This window comes from Aotus nancymaae, unplaced genomic scaffold (genome assembly GCF_030222135.1).
Source record: "Aotus nancymaae isolate 86718 unplaced genomic scaffold, 86718_ANA_hifiasm-v0.15.2.pri h1tg000049l, whole genome shotgun sequence".
Classification (NCBI taxonomy): Eukaryota; Metazoa; Chordata; class Mammalia; order Primates; family Aotidae; genus Aotus; species Aotus nancymaae.
Genome location: NW_026988463.1, coordinates 31,293,640 through 31,313,504, shown reverse-complemented (window position 1 = coordinate 31,313,504; position 19,865 = coordinate 31,293,640). Strand labels below are relative to the sequence as shown.

Genomic DNA, 19,865 nt, shown 5'->3' with positions numbered 1-19,865 from the left:
TTCAAAAATAATTCTACATTAACGCTATGCAAAAAAGGAAGCTGACATCTACCTCATACAAAAGTAGATATTCATTCCAATGAAAGAGACATAAAAGTGAATGCCAAAACAATATTTTTTTTTCCTGAGATGGAGTTTCGCTCTTGTTGCCCAGGCTGGAGTGCAATGGCACGATCTTGGCTCACCACAACCTCCACCTCCCAGGTTCAAACGATTCTCCTGCCTCAGCCTCCTGAATAGCTGGGATTATAGGCATGTGCCACCACACCCAGCTAAATTTTGTATTTTTAATAGCGCCTGGGTTTCTCCATGCTGGTCAGGCTGGCTTCAAACTCCCAACCTCATGTGATCCGCCTACCTCAGCCTCCCAAAGTGTTGGGATTACGGGCATGAGCCACTGTGCACAGCCAACAATAAATATTTTAAAATATAACAAAAGAGATTATCTTCATGACCTTGAAGTAGGAAAAGTCATCTAAAATAGGACAAACATCAACAAATAAACTTAATAAACTAATCTAGGGATTGGAAAACTTCTTCTGTAAAGAATCAAACATTAAATATTTGCCCAGGCATGGTAGCTCATACCTGTAATCCTAGCATTCTGGGAGGCTGAGGCAGGTGGATCACTTGAGGCCAGGAGTTCGAGACCAGCCTGGCCAAGATGGTGAAACCCCACCTCTATTAAAACAGAAAATTAGCCAGGTGTGGTGGCATGCGCCTATAATCACAGCTACTTGGGAGGCTGAGGCAGAAGAATCCCTTGAGCCCTGGAGGCAGAGGCTGCAGTGAGCCAAGATCGAACCATTGCACTCCAGCCTGGATGACAGAGTAAGACTCTCTCCAAAGTAAATAAATAAATAAATAAAAAGAATCAGACATTAAATATTTGGAGCTTTGCAGGCCAAAAGGTTCCCGTCACAACTACTCAACTCTGCCACTGAAGCCACAAACTAAATGTAAATGAGTGAATGAGCAAGGAGGTGTTGAGACTGTGAAAGGGACAAGACAAGAGCTTCGGGAGTACTGGTAATGTTTCTTTTGACCTACGTATTCATTATTTGCACCATGGAGTTGTAATAATTCATTGAGTTCTATATTTAAAATGTAGGATTTTTTCTTAAAATGTAGGGGTTTTTCTATCTATCTGCTCCACATGTAGAAGTAAGTTTCATTAAAAATTAAAATACAGCTGGGTGCAGTGGCTCATGCCTGTAATACCAGCACTTTGGGAGGCCGAAGCAGGTGGATCGCCTGAGGTCAGGAGTTCGAGACCAGCCTGACCAACATGGAGAAACAGTCTCTACCAAAAACAGAAAATTAGTTGGGCATGATGACTCATGCCTGTAATTCCAGCTACTCAGGAGGCTGAGGCAGGAGAATTGCTTGAACGCGAAGGTGGAGGGTGCAGTGAGCCGAGATCACACCATTGCACTCCAGCCTGGGCAACAAGAACGAAACTCTGTCTCAAAAAAAAAAAACTTTAAATACATTTTAATTTATTGATCTAACACTATATCCCAAAGAAAATTGGAATCTGAGTAACATAAAAATTAAAAAAGCAGTTTAACTCAATAGGCTGCATTCATTTCAGGGCTATCACTAGGTTATTCACTATATGTCCCTATGTTATGACCGAAAAAGGTATCTTCCAGGATGTCTTTGTGTCTTCAGAGGAGTCGGTCTGTCTGTATCCAGTGACTTCCTCTCTGCCATGGTTGTCAGAAACATAAGAAACATGAAGCTCAACTTACTGACTCTAACTTTGCCCTACTATTGATCTGTTACTTTACATTTTCTGGCAAGTTCAATTTTCATTTATTACTAATTTCTCATCCTAACATATTGACTCACAAATCTCACAAAGTCCCCTATAAAATAAAGTAGGGAATTAATAAACAACTTACCTTGTTCATTTTGGTCTGTTCTTGAAAGACGGATACAACTCTGAAGATACAGCTGAGTTAGAAAAAGAGGAATGCGGTCATGAAAGATTTGGCCTGGTTGGCAACTCCTAGATTCTTCTGCCTTAAGAAGCCATAAACACCCAACAGGTAAAATGCTCCCTCTGGGAGAATATCAATGTCCTCTGACACTTTGGAACAGGTAGTAGAAATGGTGAAACACCACCCTAATATAACTCCAACATGATCACGTAAATCTTGGGCACAAGATTTTTCACCAGGTAAAGGTAAATATTTGCTTCCTAAGGATTTTAATCTCCCTTGGTGTTCACCAAAAATTTATGATGACAGTATTGGCCATACAAGTTAGCAATATATTTAATAAAGGAACATTAACACTTCACTAAAACTATTGTAAAAAATAGGACTAAGCCATCTATTTTTCCAGTAATGTTACTTAACTTCTGGTGAATGACTCCACAGAAAGTCATAAGCAGCAGTGCTTCAAAGAAAAAAAAGTTTTAATTTTTTTCAACTTTGTTGCTATTTCTCAAAAGGACATTTTAAACTTGCTTTGATGTGTGTGGAAAAGTAGACAGTAATGGCTTGGAGGGTCAGGAGATGTGTCTTTTAGTCTTCCCTACTAACAAACTGTGATCCTGAACAAGTTAGTAACCTTCACAAACAAAAAAACTTTTTTTTAAAAATTGTTTTCTTCTAGGCCGGGCGCGGTGGCTCACGCCTGTAATCCCAGCACTTTGGGAGGCCGAGGCGGGTGGATCACGAGGTCAAGAGATCGAGACCATCCTGGTCAACATGGTGAAACTCCGTCTCTACTAAAAATACAAAAAAAAAAATTAGCTGGGCATGGTGGCGTGTGCCTGTAATCCCAGCTACTCAGGAGGCTGAGGCAGGAGAATTGCCTGAACCCAGGAGGCGGAGGTTGCGGTGAGCCGAGATCGCGCCATTGCACTCCAGCCTGGGTAACAAGAGCGAAACTCTGTCTCAAAAAAAAAAAAAAAAAAAAAAAAAAAAAAATTGTTTTCTTCTAACAAAGGAATCGAAATTAGCTAATTTTTTTTTTTTTTTTTTTTTTTTTTTTTAGACGGAGTTGTGCTCTTGTTGCCCAGTCCGGAGTGCAATAGTGTGATCTTGGCTCACTCCACCTACCGAGTTCAAGCAATTCTCCTGCCTCAGTAGCTAGGATTACAGGCTTGCGCCACCACACACGGTTAGTTTTTGTATTTTTAGTAGAGAAGGGGTTTCTCCATGTTGGTCAGGGTGGGCTTGAACTCCTGGTCTCAGGTGATCCATCCGCCTCGGCCTCCCAAAATGCTGGGATTACAAGCGTGAGCCACCGCGCCCGGCCAAAATTAGGTAATCATTGAAGATCCTTCCTGAGTCCAAGGTCAAGTCAGGACAGAGGAACAGCAAATATCAAGATGCAATGATGGACACGACTAGAAGGCAGTTCGGAACCTAGAAGGATGAATGCAAAAGAGGAAACCGAGTCTGTCTATGCTGGGCTGGCGACCGCACCCGCCCTTCAGCCCAACTCCCGCGGTGCCCTCACACACGCGTACAAGCTCGCCCCGAGCACTGCCCCTCCCGCAAAGCTCGGCGCGCGCACCGCGCAAGCGCACATACCCTTTTCCGCGGCCTCCCCCACAAATGGGGCGGCACGCACTGCGTAGGCCGCTCCGTACAGACGCTGTCCCTCTGAAGAACTGGTCTGGCGTCCTGGCAGATGCTGCAGCCCAGTCGTCCCGGAGTTCCCTAGTGAGGTCCCCGGAGCTCCTCCCAACAACCCGGCACCTGCCGCCGGTCCCGGGAGTCACGCGGGGCCACCCTCTGTCCCTGCCCAACCCGCCGGGGCTTACCCCGCTCCCTCATCGGGTTGCATTCGCCCTAGAAGAGCGCGCAGACCCTTGCAATCCCGGGACTGCCTCCTACGTAAGACCTAAGAAAAACAGAAGGAAAGGCGGAAACCTAGAAGTAGCCGGCAGACAAGGCATGCGCAGAGCCCGCGCACAAGGCCTTACGCTGTCCGCACCCAACCTGGAAACTACCTTTCCCATGAGGCCGCGCGAGCAGCCTTTTGGGATTGGCCGAGAAGCGCCCGGCTTGGCAGTGAGCAAATGCGGTCTGAGTTGGTGCGCGAGCTACCTGCAGCCCTGGCTCTCCCCGGGCGCCCCAAAGGGATGCACTGCAGGGGAGGTCTGTGTACAGCTAGTGTGCAGTTTAGACACAGACGTGTCAAGGAACAGCTGCGCGTCAGTGTCACTTCAGTGTTAGGAAGTAGATCTCACCGTTACAGTAAAAGACTGACCCTATCAGCGATTGTTTTCGGGTGGAGAAAAGGGGTAAGTGTGACCGGAAAGCTACTGCATCAAATCGGTAAAGCCATAAACGGAAATTGAAACTCAGTCAGAAAATAAACATAATCCGAATGAAGAAAATGTCACGTTACTTCCTCTGTGACACTAAAATTGCTTGACTAAATGGAAATACATGTAGTCTATCTATACCTTTCGTAAATAGGAAGACAAAATTTCTAAAAATATCAACAAATTTTTGTATGTATTTTTTCTCTTTGATCTTTAGTGTACTGTGTACTTTACAAAAGCATTCTCAACTTTATCCAGAATAAGTAGAAACCTAAATGAAGAGCGAGTATACGTTTTTATAAGCAGGAAAAAAATGCCTAAGAAATATCTCTATCTATCTATAAAATACTGCTCTATTCAAAGTAGTTTGGCACCTGCTACATGGAAGTAAGACACCATGATTAAGAGTATTCCTTTAGGGCCAGGCATGGTGGCTCACGCCTGTAATCCCAGCACTTGGGAGGCTGAGGTAGGTGAATCATAAGGTCAGGAGTTCAAGACCAGCCTGACCAACATAGTGAAACCCCGTCTCTACTAAAAATAAAAAAATTAGCCGTGCGTGGTGCCATACACCTGTAGTCGCAGCTACTCAGGAGGCTGAGACAGGAGAATCACTTAAACCTGAGAGGTAGAGGTTGCAGTGAACCAAGATTGCACCACCCAGGCTGGGCGACAGAGCGAGACTCTGTCCCAAAAAAAAAAAAAAAAAACTCAGATGAATACAAGATTGAAACATTTAAACCACTAAAGGAGTATACATATTTAAAAATTGACATGTGGGGGCCGGGCGCGGTGGCTCACGCCTGTAATCCCAGCACTTTGGGAGGCCAAGGCGGGTAGATCACGAGGTCAAGAGATCGAGACCATCCTGGTCAACATGGTGAAACCCCGTCTCTACTCAAAATACAAAAAATTAGCTGGACATAGTGGCGCGTACCTGTAATCCCAGCTACTCAGGAGGCTGAGGCAGGCGAATTGCCTGAACCCAGGAGGCGGAGGTTGTGGTGAGACAAGATCGTGCCATTGCACTCCAGCCTGGGTAACAAGAGCAAAACTCTGTCTCAAAAAAAAAAAAAAAAAATTGACACGTGGGCCAGGCACGATGGCTCACACCTGTAATCCCAGCACTTTGGGAGGCGGAGGCAGGAGGATCACTTGACCCTTGGAGTTCAAGACCAGCCTGGGCACCATCGTGGGCATGGAGGCAGGTACCTATGATCCCAGCTACTCAGGAGGCTTAGATGGGGCGATCACTTGAGCCCAGAGCTGCAGTAAGCCATCACGGCACCACTGCACTCCAGCCTGTGTGACAAAGTAAGAGCTTGTCACACAGCAAAAAAACAACAAAAAGGGATATGATACCAAAGAGAAACCATAAATTTAATATCGGTTACATTTTAAAATAGAGAAAAATAAGCAACTCCATTCCCTTTCCAGAACAACTTTTTAAGTCCGTTATGGGAATTCAAAAAATGCAAATATTTAAGTAAAAATATGTGAAATATAATTTATTTAAATTTATTTTTTTTTAATTTATATAGTTTTGGTTTTTTTGTTTTGTTTTGTTTTGTTTTGCATTTTGGAGACAGAGTTTTTTGCTCTTGTTGCCCAGGCTGGAGTAAAATGGCACCATCTCAGCTCACTGCAGCCTCTGCTTCCTAGGTTCAAGCGACTCTCCTGCCTCACTCTCCCGAGTAGCTGGGATTACAGGCACCCGCCACTACACCCATCTAATTTTTTGTATTTTTAATAAAGACAGGATTTCACCATGTTAGCCAGGCTGGTCTTGAACTCCTGACCTTAGGTGATCCATCCGCTTGGCCTCCCAAGGGCTGGGATTACAGGCGTGAGCCACCGCACCTGGCCAAATTTATGCATTATATACTGAAAAGTTCACTTTATTTAGTGCTTTTTTTTTTTTTTTTTTTTTTTTTTTTGAGATGAAGTCTCGCTCTGTTGACCAGGCTGGAGTGCAGTGGTGCAATCTCAGCAACTTCTGCCTTCCAGGTTCAAGGAATTCTCTGCCTCAGCCTCCCAAGTAGCTGGGATTACAGGCATGTGTCACCATACCTGGCTAATTTTTGTATTTTTAGTAGAGATGGGGTTTCACCATCTTGGCCAGGCTGGTCTCGAACTCCTGACCTCATGATCCACTCATCTCAGCCTCCCAAAGTGCTAGGATTACAGGTGTGAGCCACTACGCCTGGCCTATTGAGTGCATAAATTTATGAGTTTTGACAAATACTTAGATTTGTGTAGCCACCACCACAAGCAAGATACAAAATTGTTTTATCTCTGTCAAAAAAGTTCTCCATGCTACCTTTTTAAAGTCAGATTCTCTTACCACTCTTGGCCTCTTGGAACCACTATCTATTTGTTGGGCCTACATGTTTGCCTTTTTTAGAATATTATATAAATGGAATCATACAGTATGTAGTCTTGAATCTGTTATATTTTACTTAACACAATGCAATTGAGATCCTTCTGTGTTGTTTTGTGTCCCAATACCTCTGTTTGTTTTTCTTGCTGAGTCCTATTTCTTGGTGAGTCCTATTTCTTGGTATGGATTTGCCAGTTTCCTCATCCATTCCCCAGTCCAGGGACATACAAGTTGTTTTCAGTTGGTGGAACTAACAAATAAATAAAATATTTTTAAGTTTAAGAATTGAAGAAAAGATTAATATACACTTATGGTATGGGCTTGAGGAAATGTTTATTCCTAGTGTGTTAGGATTCTCCAGAGAAACAGAACAAATAGGAGGAGGGAGGGAGAAAGAGAGATTGATTATGAAAAATTGGTACTCATGATTATGGAGGCTGAGAAGTCCCACAATCTGTCATTTGCAAGCTGGAGACCCAGGAATGCTGGTAGTGTAATTCTATATTGGTTCAAAGACCTAAGAACCAGGGAAGCCAATGGTGTAAATCCCAGTCCAAGGACAGAGGATAAGATGAAATGTCCCAGCTCAACAATGAGACAGAAAATATGGGTGAATTCCTCCTTCCTCTGCCTCGTGTTCTATCCAGGCCCTGAGCAGATTGGATGATGCCTATGCACATGAGGAGGGCAATCTGCTTTACTGAATCTCCTGATTCAAATGCTAATCCAATCTGGAAACACTTTCATAGATGCACCCATAAGTAATGTTTAATCTGGACACCCTGTGACCAAGTCAAGTTTACACATAAAATTAACCATCACAGCTATTCATTTTTATTGTGAATTTGATTTATATAAACTCTGGAGGCTCATTTTTTGCCTCTCATTTCTTCTTTTTTTGTACCTTTCTCCCTTTTATATTTAGTTGACACCTAATAATTATACATATTTAGGGGATATAGACATATTTTGACATGTGTATAAAATGTATAATGATCAAATCAGGCTGATTAGCATATCCCTCACCGCAGACATCTATTTTTCTTTGTGTTGTAAACATTAAAAATCCTCTCTTCTAGATTTTTGAAAATATACAATAAATTAAATCCAATCATATTTACCCTACAAGGCTGCAGAACACCAGAGCTCATGTCTTCTATCTAGCTGTTATTTTGTATTCATATATAAATCTTTCCCCATCTTCCCCTCCCCCCATCCCCTCACCTTCTAATACCCATCATTCTACTACTTCTATGAGCCCCAATTTTTGAAGCTCCCAAATATAAGTGAAAACATGCAATATTTATCTTTCTGTGCCTGACTTATTTCACTTAGTGACATTCAAGCCCATCCATGTTGTTGCGCATGATAGGATTACATTTTTTATAGCTGAATAATATTTCACTGTGTATATATACCAGATTTTCTTTTTCCATTCATCTGTTGGTGGACGTTTAGGTTGATATCATATCTTAGCTATTGCAAATAGTGCTGCTGTAAACACAGGAGTGCAGGTATCCCTTTGATATACGGATTTCCCTTCCTTTGGATACGTGCTCAGCAGTGTGATTGTTGGATTGTATGATAGTTCTATTTTATTTTTTGAGAAACCTTTACATGATTTTCTATAGTGACTGTACCAATTCACATTCCCACCAATGTCTAAGAGTTCCCTTTTCTCTGCATCCTTACCAGCATTTTTTTTGTCTTTTTGATAATAGCCATTCTAACTAGAGTGAGACAATACCTCATAGTGATTTTGATTGGCATTTCCCTGATGATTGAACATTTTTTTCATACATTTGTTAGCCATTTGTATGTATTTTTGTGAGAAATGTCTATTCGGATCCTTTGCCCACATTTTAATCAGACTATTTGTTTTTGTTCTGTTTTTGCTGTCAAGTTGTTTCAAGTTATTTGCATATTCTGGATATTAGTGCCTTTTGGATAAATAGTTTACAAGTATTCTCTACCATTCTACAGGTTATCTCTTCACTCTCTTGATTGTTTCCTTTGCTGTGCAGCTTTTTAGTTTATACAGTACCATTTATCTCTTTTTGTTGTTGTTATCTGTGCTTTTTATTTATTTGTTTGTTTATTTATTTTGATACAGGATCTCACTCTGTTGCCCAGGCTGGAGTACAGTGGTATGATCGTAGCTCACTGCAGCCTCTACCTCCTGGGCTCAAGTGATCCTCCTGCCTCAGCCTCCTGAACAGCTGGGATTACAGGCACCTGCCACCATGCCTGACTAAATTTTGTATTTTTAGTAGAGATGGGGTTTCACCATGTTGCCTAGGCTTGTCTCAAACTTCTGTGCTCAAGCAGTCTGCCCACCTCAGCCTCCCAAAGTGCTAGGATTACAGGTGTACGCCACTGTGCCTGGCCTGTCTGCTTTTTAAGTCTTAGTCATAAAATTTTTGCCTAGACCAATGCCCTGAAGAGGTTTATCTAGGTTTACTTCTAGTATGTTTACAGTTTTGGTCTTATGTTTAAGTCTTTAATCCATTTTGAGTTGATTTTTGTATGTGGTGACAGGTAGGGATCTAGTTTTGTTCTTCTGCATATGGATATCCAGTTTTCCCAGCACAATTTATTAAATGGGGCCCTTTACCCAATATACATTCTTGGCAAGAACCTCATTTTAATTAAACTTTAAAGGACTTATAATATTGCAGTTCCACTTATATGACTTTATAATAATGAAATAAATTTTTGTTGATATATATGCAAGTATGTTTACATCAATCAAGGTCCAAATGGTAAAGGAGAGATCACTCAAGTATTACAACTGAGAGAATTTGATGAGGATTGGTTAAAGCAGGTGTTTTTTTTTTTTTTTTTTTTTTTTGAGATGGAGTTTCGCTCGTTACCCAGGCTGGAGTGCAATGGCGCGATCTCGGCTCACCGCAACCTCCGCCTGCTGGGTTCAGGCAATTCTCGTGCCTCAGCCTCCTGAGTAGCTGGGATTACAGGCACGCGCCACCATGCCCAGCTAATTTTTTGTATTAATAGAGACGGGGTTTCACCATGTTGACCAGGATGGTCTTGATCTCTTGACCTCGTGATCCACCCGCCTCAGCCTCCCAAAATGCTGGGATTACAGGCTTGAGCCACCGCGCCCGGCCGTAAAGCAGGTGCCTATTTTAATGGTAAAAATGAACACTGAGCTAACATAGGATGACAACAGCAGGTAGCAGCTACCTGTGTAGTGCTGGGAAACAAATGGAAAAGATTAAGATCCTCAGAATCTAGAAGCTCACGAGTGGCCCCACAGAGCTAGAATTAGACAGACGGCGGAGGCAGGATCATGCTGGTACCGCAGGTATTCAGAGAAGAGCTTTGCAGAGCTGGAATTCACACCTTCAGAAGGGTGCTGTTCAGTTGCTAACTGAACTTTCAGAAAGGCATGTGGAAGCATATTGTGTTCACCTCTGAGAGTCCTTACTGTCCAGCTGGTGCTGGTAGCTAGAGCCCAGCTGAGTTACAGTTCAAATTTTTATAAAATGGATAAAATACCAGGGAAAATATTCTCACTAAACTGATAGCAGTCATTACCTTTGTGGAAGAAGCTACCTGGAGACACTGGTCAAAAGAGCTTTTATACTTACATGAAAGGGCAATGCTTTTACTGTTACTTATGACAGTATGAATTAATAATTTTAAAGAATAGACCACACAAACCTGATACATACACTCACATTTGGGACAGCGGGAGAGGGGACAACCTAACATGGCTCTTTCTCCATGGCATGGGAACTTCCCCTCTCTGGTTTTCACTCTTGCCATCTTCAACTGGGCTCTGAAAATAAAATGTGGGAGCTCCTAGCCCAAGGCCTACCTGGAATATTGTAATTCCTTATAAAATGTGATTTAACTATTGTATCAGGGTTCTCCAGAGAAACACTGTGTGTGTGCATGTGTGTGTGTGTACATATGCATGTATGTGTGTGTATATATGTATATATATGAGAGAGATTTATTATAAGGAATTGGCTTATGCGATCATGCAATCATGGCGGTTGACAACTCTCAAGATCTGAAGGATTATGAGCCCATGTTTGGGGACCCAAGAGAGCAGTTGTGTAGTTCCAGACTGAAGGCCTGCAGGCTTGAGACCCAGGAAGAGCAAATGTTTCAGTTCAAGTCCAAAGGTAGGAAAAAGCTAATGTGTCAGTAAGAAGGTAGTAAAGCAGGAGGAATTTCCTCTTACTTAAGGGACAGTTAGCCTTTTTGTTTTATTCAAGCCTTCAAGTGATCAGATGAGGCCCACTCACATGAAGGAAGACAAGCTACTCAGTCTCCCAATTTTGTTTTCTCTTGTAGTGGGGGTTTTTGCTGTTTTTCTTTGAGGGAGGAGTCTTTTTTTTTTTTTTTTTGAGATGGAGTTTTGCTCTTGTTGCTCAGGCTGAAGTGCAATGGCACTATCTCAGCTCACTGCAATCTCCGCCTCCCAGGTTCAAATGATTCTCCTGCCTAAGCCTCCTGAGTAGCTGGGATTACAGGCATGCATCAGCATGCCCGGCTGATTTTTTATATTTTTAGTAGAGACAGGGTTTCTCCATGTTGGTCAGGCTGGTCTCAAACTCCCAACCTCAGGTGATCTGCCCACCTTAGCCTGGCAAAGTGCTGGGATTACAAGAGCCACCACACCCACCCAGGGGAAGTTATTTTTAGCATAATAAAATTTTTACATTTTTAATTGTGCTCGATTTTAGATTCAGGGGGTACATGTGTGTGTTTGCTACATGGGCATATTGTGAACTAGTGGGGATTGGACTTCTAGTGTACTCATTACCTAAGTAGTGAACATTATCCAAATAGTGAGCCCTCACCCGCTTCCCACCCTCCTCCCTTTTGGAGTCCCCATTTCCATCTTTGTAGCTATCATTTCCGTCTTTGTGTCGATGTGTACTTATTGTTTAGCCCCCACTTATAAGTAAGAACATGCAGTATTTGCTTTTCTGTTTCTGAGCTACTTTGCTTAGGATAATAAACTCCAGTTCCATCTACGTGGCTGCAAAGGACTAAAAGCTGGGTAATATTCCATGGTGTATATGTACTATATTTTCTTTATCCAGTCAACTGTTGATGGACACTTGGCTTGGTTCCGTGATTTTGATATTGTAAATAGTGCTGCTAGGAATATTCAAATGCTGGTGGTGGGTTTTGTTGTTTTTTTTTTTGAGACAGGGTCTACTCTGTCACCCAGGCTAGAACGTAGTGGTGCATTTCTGGCTCACTGAAGCCTCACCCTCCTGGGTGCAAGGGATCCTTCTGCCTCAACCTACCAAGTAGCTGGGACTACAAACACATGCCATCACACTAGGCTCATTTTTGTATTTTTTGTAGAGACAGGGTTTTGCTGTGTTACCCAGGTTGGTCTTGAACTGCTGGGTTCAAGGGATCTGCCCGCCTCAGCCTCACAAAGTGCTGCAATAATAGGCTTGAGCCACACATGCCTTTTTTTCTTTTTGAGACAGAGTCTTGCTTTGTTGCACAGGATGGAGTGCAGTGGTATGATCTCAGCTTACTGCAACCTCCGCTTTCCAGGTTCAAGCAATTCTCTGCCTCAGCCTCCCGAGTAGGTCAGATTACAGGTGCATGCCATCATGTCTGGCTAATTTTTGTATGTTTTTAGTAAAGATGGATTTCACCTTATTGGCCTGGCTGGTCTGGAACTCCTGATCTTGTGATCCACCAGCATCAGCATCCCAAAATGCTGGGATTACAGGCATGAGCCACTGCACCCAGTGATCTTTTTTTTATATAATGTCTTCTTTTCCTTTGGGTAGATATCCATTACTGGGATTGCTGGTTCTATTTTTAGCTCTTTGAGAAAACTACAATGTTTTCTGTAGAGGTTTATACTCCCACCAACAGTGTATACGTGTTCCTTTTTCTCTGCATCCATGCCAACATCTGTGTTTTTTACTTTTTTTTAAAGACTAGTCAAGTGCAGTTAGTGAGAAGGAGAGAAAGAGTGGAACAAGGAGTTCAGTCTATAACTGACCATGAACAATCAACTGAGATAACTCAGTACCTTCAGACAAGTCTTGTCTTTCTAATAATGGCCATTCTGTCAGTCTGCTGGTTTAAATGTTAATCTCATTCTGAAACTCCCTTACAGACACATCCAGAATATCTGGGCACCCTGTGACCAAGTTAACACATAAAATTAACCGTCACAGATATTAACTCTCATTGTTGTACATAGGAGGAATCTGAGCCCAGAAACGCAAAATGAGGTCACAGAGCACTCACTAACAAACTGGAACTAGCACCCCAGTTCCCCAATGAGGCCCCATTCATTGCTCTACAGGGACAACCTCCCAAGATGTGAAGGCTAATCCAAGTAGTCATGCAGAGACCTGGAGTCCAGTTCCCACAAACCCTGGCTCCACTCCCATCTGTGACTCTATTTGAGATCCCTAATTCATTGACCATCTTTTCTGTCACCTGGAGTATGTCCTATAGCTGTGTGGGTGCCAACTGAGTCTACATCAGTATTCTGAGCTGGAATAACCTGAATATATATTCTGAACCCCCTCCCTGCTGCCTGGATGTCTTAGATTCCTTATAGGAGAAAAAGGGATGACTTGGTGATGAAATTCTTAGAATATTCTTGAGGTTAAAACCCCTCATCCAGCTGAGGGATGACTTTGAAAGGTGGGATGCTGAGAACAAAGTTGTTAATGACAGGTCCAGAGTCTGAAAGGTGGGTCACAACCATTGCCCCCCAACTCCCTTAAATAAGAGAACTACAGGCTTCATCCCCGGTGAGGCCCTTTACTTCCAGGAGAAGCAGCCCCTTTTACCAGGATCTCTTTCATACCTATTCCCTCTGAGCGAAAGGGGCTTGCTGGCTGCTGCAATCTGTCTTGCTCCCACAAACATGGTAGTGGAGCCCCAGAGGACTTGCAGCATCAGAAGAAGGACTGGAGAGATGGGACTACTGTGGCCTCAGAACAACCACAAAGACTAACTCCTAAACATCTCGGTGGCAGAAGCAACAGGTTCAGTGTGGACAGTGGTGTGATACAGCAGCATATAACAATCATGCCTTTGTGTCTCTTATTTTCTGGAATATATAAATGGCTATGGACTTATGCTTTCAGCCAAGATGAAGTAACAGGAACCAACTTTATCCTCCTGTCTGAAAGAACTCAAACAGCAGACAAAATAAAGGAAATGGTGGCTCACCAGACCATGGACATCAGGCAGTTGAAGGACAGTGTTCCAGAGAGGGATCAAGTGAGGTGAGCCCCTGACTGCCCCAGCTTACAGCCTGAGAAACTCTAGGCAGTGGCATGGGGAGGAGAGCTGTAGGCAGAGCCCAGTGCCCTCCCTGGTTAAAGGAAATGAAGCTGGGGCCAGGCACTGTGGCTCATGCCTGTAATCCCAACAATTTGGGAGGCCAAGACAGGTGGATCATTTGAGGTCAGGCATTCAAGACCAGCCTGGCCAACATGGCAAAACCCTGTCTCTACTAAAAATACAAAAATTAGCCAGGCAGTAGTGGTGTGTGCCTGTAATCCCAGCTATTCAGGAGGCTGAGGCAGGAGAATCACTTGAGCCTGGGAGGCAGAGGTTGCAATGAGCTGAGATTGGGCCACTGCACTCCGTTCTGGATGACAAAGTGAGACTCCATCTCAAAAATAAAAATAAAGGAAATGGAGCTGGCATTTGTAGGACTGAGTCTGCAGGGGAGGGAATTTCAACAAAAGGAAACTCCAGAGATAAGCAGAGGGAAAAAAACCAACCAGAAGAACTTAAGAGAACAGTGCCAGGCATTAAACTCTAGGTTTTTTGAATATACTCCCTGCATCATTCTGTCCTTTCCAGCTGGGCTCACTTAGCACTTCCAAGTTTCAGGGGAAGTTCTGGAGTGGGTATGGCACTGGAACTTGCCAAATACAAGTTTTCTTTCTGTGATTTGCTCTCTTCAGAACCCTGGGACTTATAGCTTAGTCCAGTGCCCCTGCTCTCTCAGTGCTGGGAGAGAAGGGTCCCTCACTCTGTGTCAAGGAAGCCCCCAGGCAAGCAGGCAGATTCCCTTGGACTTCTCTCTGGAAGCCACCATACAGTCATGGCCCTGATGACACCCAAGGGTGCGTAGAGCACAGGACTCTGGATGGAGCTCTGAGAGCAAATCTACCTTCTTACTTTCAAAATCATGGAAGTAAGGTTTGTGTATAGGTCAGAATTTGAATCTCCTTTGGAAAGTGACTCTTTTAGGGAGAGGAGACACAGGTTAAGAATCTGATGTGTGCTATGAGCTGTCTCTTCAGAAACATGAACTTACTCAAGCAGAGACACAATTTTGCTCATTCAGTGAAGTTCATTAACTTCCTGCACCTCCTTAGCAGGCACCAGCTCAACTGCTGGAGACAAAGATGTCAGTTTCCTGCTTATCTGCATATGGAATCTGTGACTGTTCTTCAAAGAGGAGACTTGAGTAGCCTAAGCTTGATAAAGAGAGCGAGCTGGTCATGCTCAGTCATTCCCTTCTGACTGGGTTAGGTACATAGAGCCGCCTGCTGGCCATTCTGAACCTAAGGCCAGAGAGAAGTTTGATGGTAGTCATTTAGCCAGTTAGTTATGCAGGTGCTCAGTGACATCTGTACATGGTCTAGATTTTAAGGCTTTGTTGGTCAGAGCTGGGCAGGCAGTTGGTTAGAATTCAGTCACCCAGTGAGCCAAGCAAGCAAGAGGGGTTTGGCAAGGATCAAATCATCAAGCCAAAGTTTCCCACATGCAGCAGTGTGATAACCTCTGTGCACAGATCCCCTCCATCTATTATGGACTGAACTGCATCCCCTTCAAAATTCCTATGTTGAAGTCCTAATACCCAGGACCTCAGAATGTGGCATTTCAAGACAAGACCTTGAAAAATGTAATTAAGTTAAATGGGGATCATAATCCAATATAACTGGTGTCTTTATAAAAAGAAGAGATGAGAGCCCAGTCTCACACACTAGGATGACCATGAAACAGGGACGGGAAAAGATGGCTATCTAAAAGCTGAGGAGAGGCCTCAGGAGAAGCCAACCTGCTCCTTGATCTTGGCCTTCTAGCCTCCACATGGTGAGACCATAGATTTCCATTGTCATTGCTGCCCAGGCTGCAGTGCTTCGCTATGGCAGCTGCAGCCACCCTCCCACCCTGCCACAGTGCACTGAAGATGCTTTAGCATGGGTGTCCAAGGGAGAGAATACAGTCATGGGTTCTTAGTTTCTGTTTCTGGTTGGGCCAGCAAAGCCCATTCCTCACCCCTCTTTTCTGCTTGTCACTAGAGACGGAAATTAAAAACCACGGCTTCAGGCTGCTGAAATCCTGAAATAAAATGAAACAGGACAACAAGAACAAGAACAAAACAGGGTGGGTTGGACAAGTTTGGGAGAGTGGACAGAAAGTCTGACTCCTCCTGGGAGTCCAAATGAGACTTCCATTTGCTGAATGAAAGACAGAGACTTGGCTAGGTACAGTGGCTCATGCCTGTAATCCAGTGCTTTGGGAGGTGAGGAGGGAAGATCACTTGAGCCCAGGACTTCAAGACCAGCCTGGGCAACATAGTGAGACCCAGTCTCTACTTAAAAAAAAAAAAAAAAATAGCCAGGTGGTGGTGGCTCATGCCTGTAATCCCAGCACTTTGGGAGGCTGAGGCATGTAGATCACTTGAGGTCAGGAGTTCCAGATCAGCCTGGCCAAAATGGTGAAACCCATCTCTCCCAAATAATACAAAAACTAGCTGGGTGTGATGGCACATGCTTGTAGTCCCAGCTACTTGGGAGGTTGAGCTGGGAGAATCACTTCAACCTGGGACGGGGGAGCTTGCAGTTAGCCAAGATGACATCACTGTACTCCAGCCTGGGTAACAGAGTGAGACCCTGTCTCAAAAAAGAAAATAATAGGTATGATGTTGCATGCCTGTAGTCCCAGCTTCTCAGGAGGCAAAGGTGGGCAGATTGCTTGAGGCCCAGAGGCAAAGGCTGCAGTGAACAGAGATCGTGCCACTGCACTCTTGCCTAGGTGACAGAGCAAGACACTTGCTTCAAAAAAAAAAAAAGCGACTTGATGAGGAGGAAGGAGACCCAGGCAGGGAAAGATGGCACTCATGATCATGACCCAGAAAGTCCTCTTCAGGAGACAATATAGTGTGAGGCATGAACAGTGGGACAGAGGAAATGGGGAAGGGCAATTGCAGCTCAAGCCCCTAGCCACTCGATCTGTCTTCTGGTCTTCATGGAATGGCTCTAGCAACTGGGTTCTATCCAGTTGAATGAAAATTGAATCCAAATCTTAAAAATTCCATCCCTGCAAGAAGTGGGTGTCAAATAGATTCTAAGAATTCTAACACATTCTACAATATCTTAAAAAATAATAAAGTTGGCTGGGCACAGTGACTCACACCTGTAATCCCAGAACTTTGGGAGGTCGAGGCAGGCAGATCACCTGAGGTTGGGAGTTCAAGACCAGCCTGACCAACATTGAGAAACTCTGTTTCTGCTAAAAATACAAAATTAGCTGGGTGTGGTGGCACATGCCTATAATCCCAGCTACTTGGGAGGCTGAGGCAGGAGAATCGCTTGAGCCTGGGGGGCAGAGGTTGTGGTGAGCTGAGATCTCACCATTGCACTCTAGCCTGTACAAAAGAGGGAAACTCAGTCTCAAAAAAAAAATTAAAGTCATAGTAATTAAACTATATTTAGCACAGTATAAATGAATAATTGATTAAAGCAGAACTCAGAACAGATGATGGTTCATGGAGAATGGTGATATGTATGTATGTATTAAATATTTAGAGACAGGGTCTTGCTTTGTCACCCAGGCTGGAGTGCAGTGGTGCAATTACAGCTCACTGTAATCTCGAACACGTGGGCTCAAGCAACCTATCACCTCAACCTCACAAACAGCTGGGATGACAGAAGCATACCTAACCATACCCAGCTAATTTTCTTTTTTTTTTTCTTTTTTGAGATGGAGTCTCACTGTTTTCCCCGAGGCTGGAGTGCACTGGCACAATATCAGCTCACTGGAACCACTGCCTCCCAGGTTCAAGCAATTCTCCTGCCTCAGCCTCCTGTGTAGCTGGGATTACAGGCACCTGCCACCCCACCCAGCTAATTTTTGTACCTTTTTTTTTTTTTTGTACTTTTTTAGTAGAGACAGGCTTTCGCCATGTTGGCCAGGTTATTCTCAAACTCCTGACCTCATGTGATCTGCCCGCCTTGGCCTTCCAAAGCACTGAAATTACAGGTGTGAGCCACAGTGAAAGATCAACTGGCTATTCATTTAGAATAAAACAAAGTTAGCTTCTTAGTTCACACCATATTTAATCGAGAAACAAGAGACAGGGGTAAAGAGAGTATTCTATTTTTTAAAAAGACAGAGTATTATATTTAAATTAAACAGTTGTTTCATGTCTTAAACATAAGAAAAACCTGAAAAAATGCAAATTCTAAAAAGAATCTTGGCCAGGCACAGTGGTTCATGCTTGTAATCCTAGCACTTTGGGAGGATGAGGCAGGTGAATCACTTGAGGTCAGGAATTCAAGACCAGCCTGACCAACATGGTGAAACCCTGTCTCTACTAAAAATACAAAAAATAGCAGGGTGTGGTCCTATAGGCCCAGTTATTTGGGAGACTGAGGCAGGAGAATCACTTGAACCTGGGAGGCAGAGGTTGCAGTGAGCCAAGATCATGCCACTGCTCTTCCACCTGATCTCAGAAAAATAAACAAAAAAATAAAATAAAATAAAAATAAAAAGAATTTCATATTAATACAAGAAGAAGAAACTTCTTTCATAGAATGGAATGACCAACAATTTTATTTCTAATGTTTAAATTCTTAACTTATATGCCTTTATCTCTAATAACAGAAAACTCCATGCCAAACTGTTCAGTATCTGTGAGGAAGGCAATATTATCTTCACTCTGCAGCTGAGATAACTGAAGTATAGAAAGATTAAACCACGATATAGGTCACACAGATAATAATCAGCAAAGACAGAATAGCCTGTCTGGGAAAACTGAGGGGATGTATTCTCTTCCTGGGTCCACAAAGGGGTGTAGTTTCAAAGGCAAGACTTTCCCAGTGCCATAACTCCCAACTCCCGTCCATCAGGGACTAGAGGTCTTTGTTTAAACTTTGGTGTGCGCAGGAAAGAATCAAAGTTCAGTCACTCCAGCTAAAGTTTAAAGGAACTCCTTTCATAGGCCCAGAAAACCTGTGGAAGCTGCTCTTTCTCTTTTCTATTTATTTCACCTTTTTCTTTCTCTCTGCCTAAATAAATCACCTTCTGCAAAACTCTTTGGGGTCTGATACTTGCTCACCGCAGCTGGCATGGTCCCCTCTTCCATTCTTGGGTGAGTGAGGGACCAAGGGCCTGGAAAAACATCCCCTCAGGCAAGCTGAGCCTCCCCTGCTTCCCGGAATTTGGTCACAGAACTATACTGTGGTGCATACTCTTAGGAAGGAAGATATGGCATTCTATCACAATAAATACAAATGCAGAATGTTCTTGCTTTACATCCAATCTAGCCTTCAGACAAATCAAAATAGGCACATCATTTAAACATATTACAAGTATAAAGTAGGAGTAATTTTTTCAAATAACATGCTTTTAATCTGAACAGTGTAATAAGTACTAGTGTTCAAGGCCACTTTGAAAATTAACTCAGATATGTGTTATAAACAATTCTGTGCTTGATACTTGCATATTTTAATTCTGGTTTTATTAAACATTGTTTGGTTTATCTAATGAAAGGAGAGTTCTGTAACATTGTCTGTACACTTAATATATAGTAGGAAAGAGAAGATAACACATATGCTACATGTCACTTTGTATCTTCAAATGTTTCTTTTATTTTTATTATTATTATTATTTTTGAGACAGAGTCTCATTTTTGTCACCCAGTCACCCAGCTTGGAGAGCAGTGGTGTGATCTCGACTCACTGCAAGCTCAGCTTCCCAAGTTCAAGTGATTCTCCTGCCTCAGCCTCCTAAGTAGTTGGAATTACAGGCATCTGCTACCACATCTGGCTAATTTTTGTATTTTCAGTAGAGATGGAGTCTTGAGCTCCTGACCTCAGGTGATCTGCTCACCTTGGCCTCCCAAAGTGCTGGGATTACAGGCATGAGCCACCATGCCCGGCCCAAATGTTTCTTTTAAAGTGCATGTTTTTGGCC

The 19,865-nt window shown here is 43.2% G+C and overlaps 2 protein-coding genes across 3 annotated transcripts in view; one reads left to right on the top strand and one right to left on the bottom strand.

The window, feature by feature from the left end:
• Window positions 1-3,880, bottom strand: part of ZNF33B (zinc finger protein 33B) — a 49,902-nt gene extending 46,022 nt beyond the window's left edge. For both annotated transcript variants that reach the window (XM_064362751.1, XM_064362752.1), the window contains exons 1-3: window positions 3,552-3,880; window positions 3,075-3,383; window positions 1,908-1,959 (exon numbers count right to left, since the gene is read on the bottom strand). In XM_064362751.1, the coding sequence (XP_064218821.1) occupies window positions 1,908-1,916 (9 nt within the window). In that variant the 5' untranslated portion in view covers window positions 1,917-1,959; window positions 3,075-3,383; window positions 3,552-3,880. The remainder of the gene's footprint in view (window positions 1-1,907; window positions 1,960-3,074; window positions 3,384-3,551) is intronic.
• A 179-nt stretch (window positions 3,881-4,059) lies between these two features.
• Window positions 4,060-19,865, top strand: part of LOC105730234 (zinc finger protein 25) — a 38,707-nt gene continuing 22,901 nt past the window's right edge. Inside the window, exon 1 of the mRNA XM_064362753.1 lies at window positions 4,060-4,267. The gene's annotated coding sequence lies outside the window, so the exon portion shown is untranslated. The remainder of the gene's footprint in view (window positions 4,268-19,865) is intronic.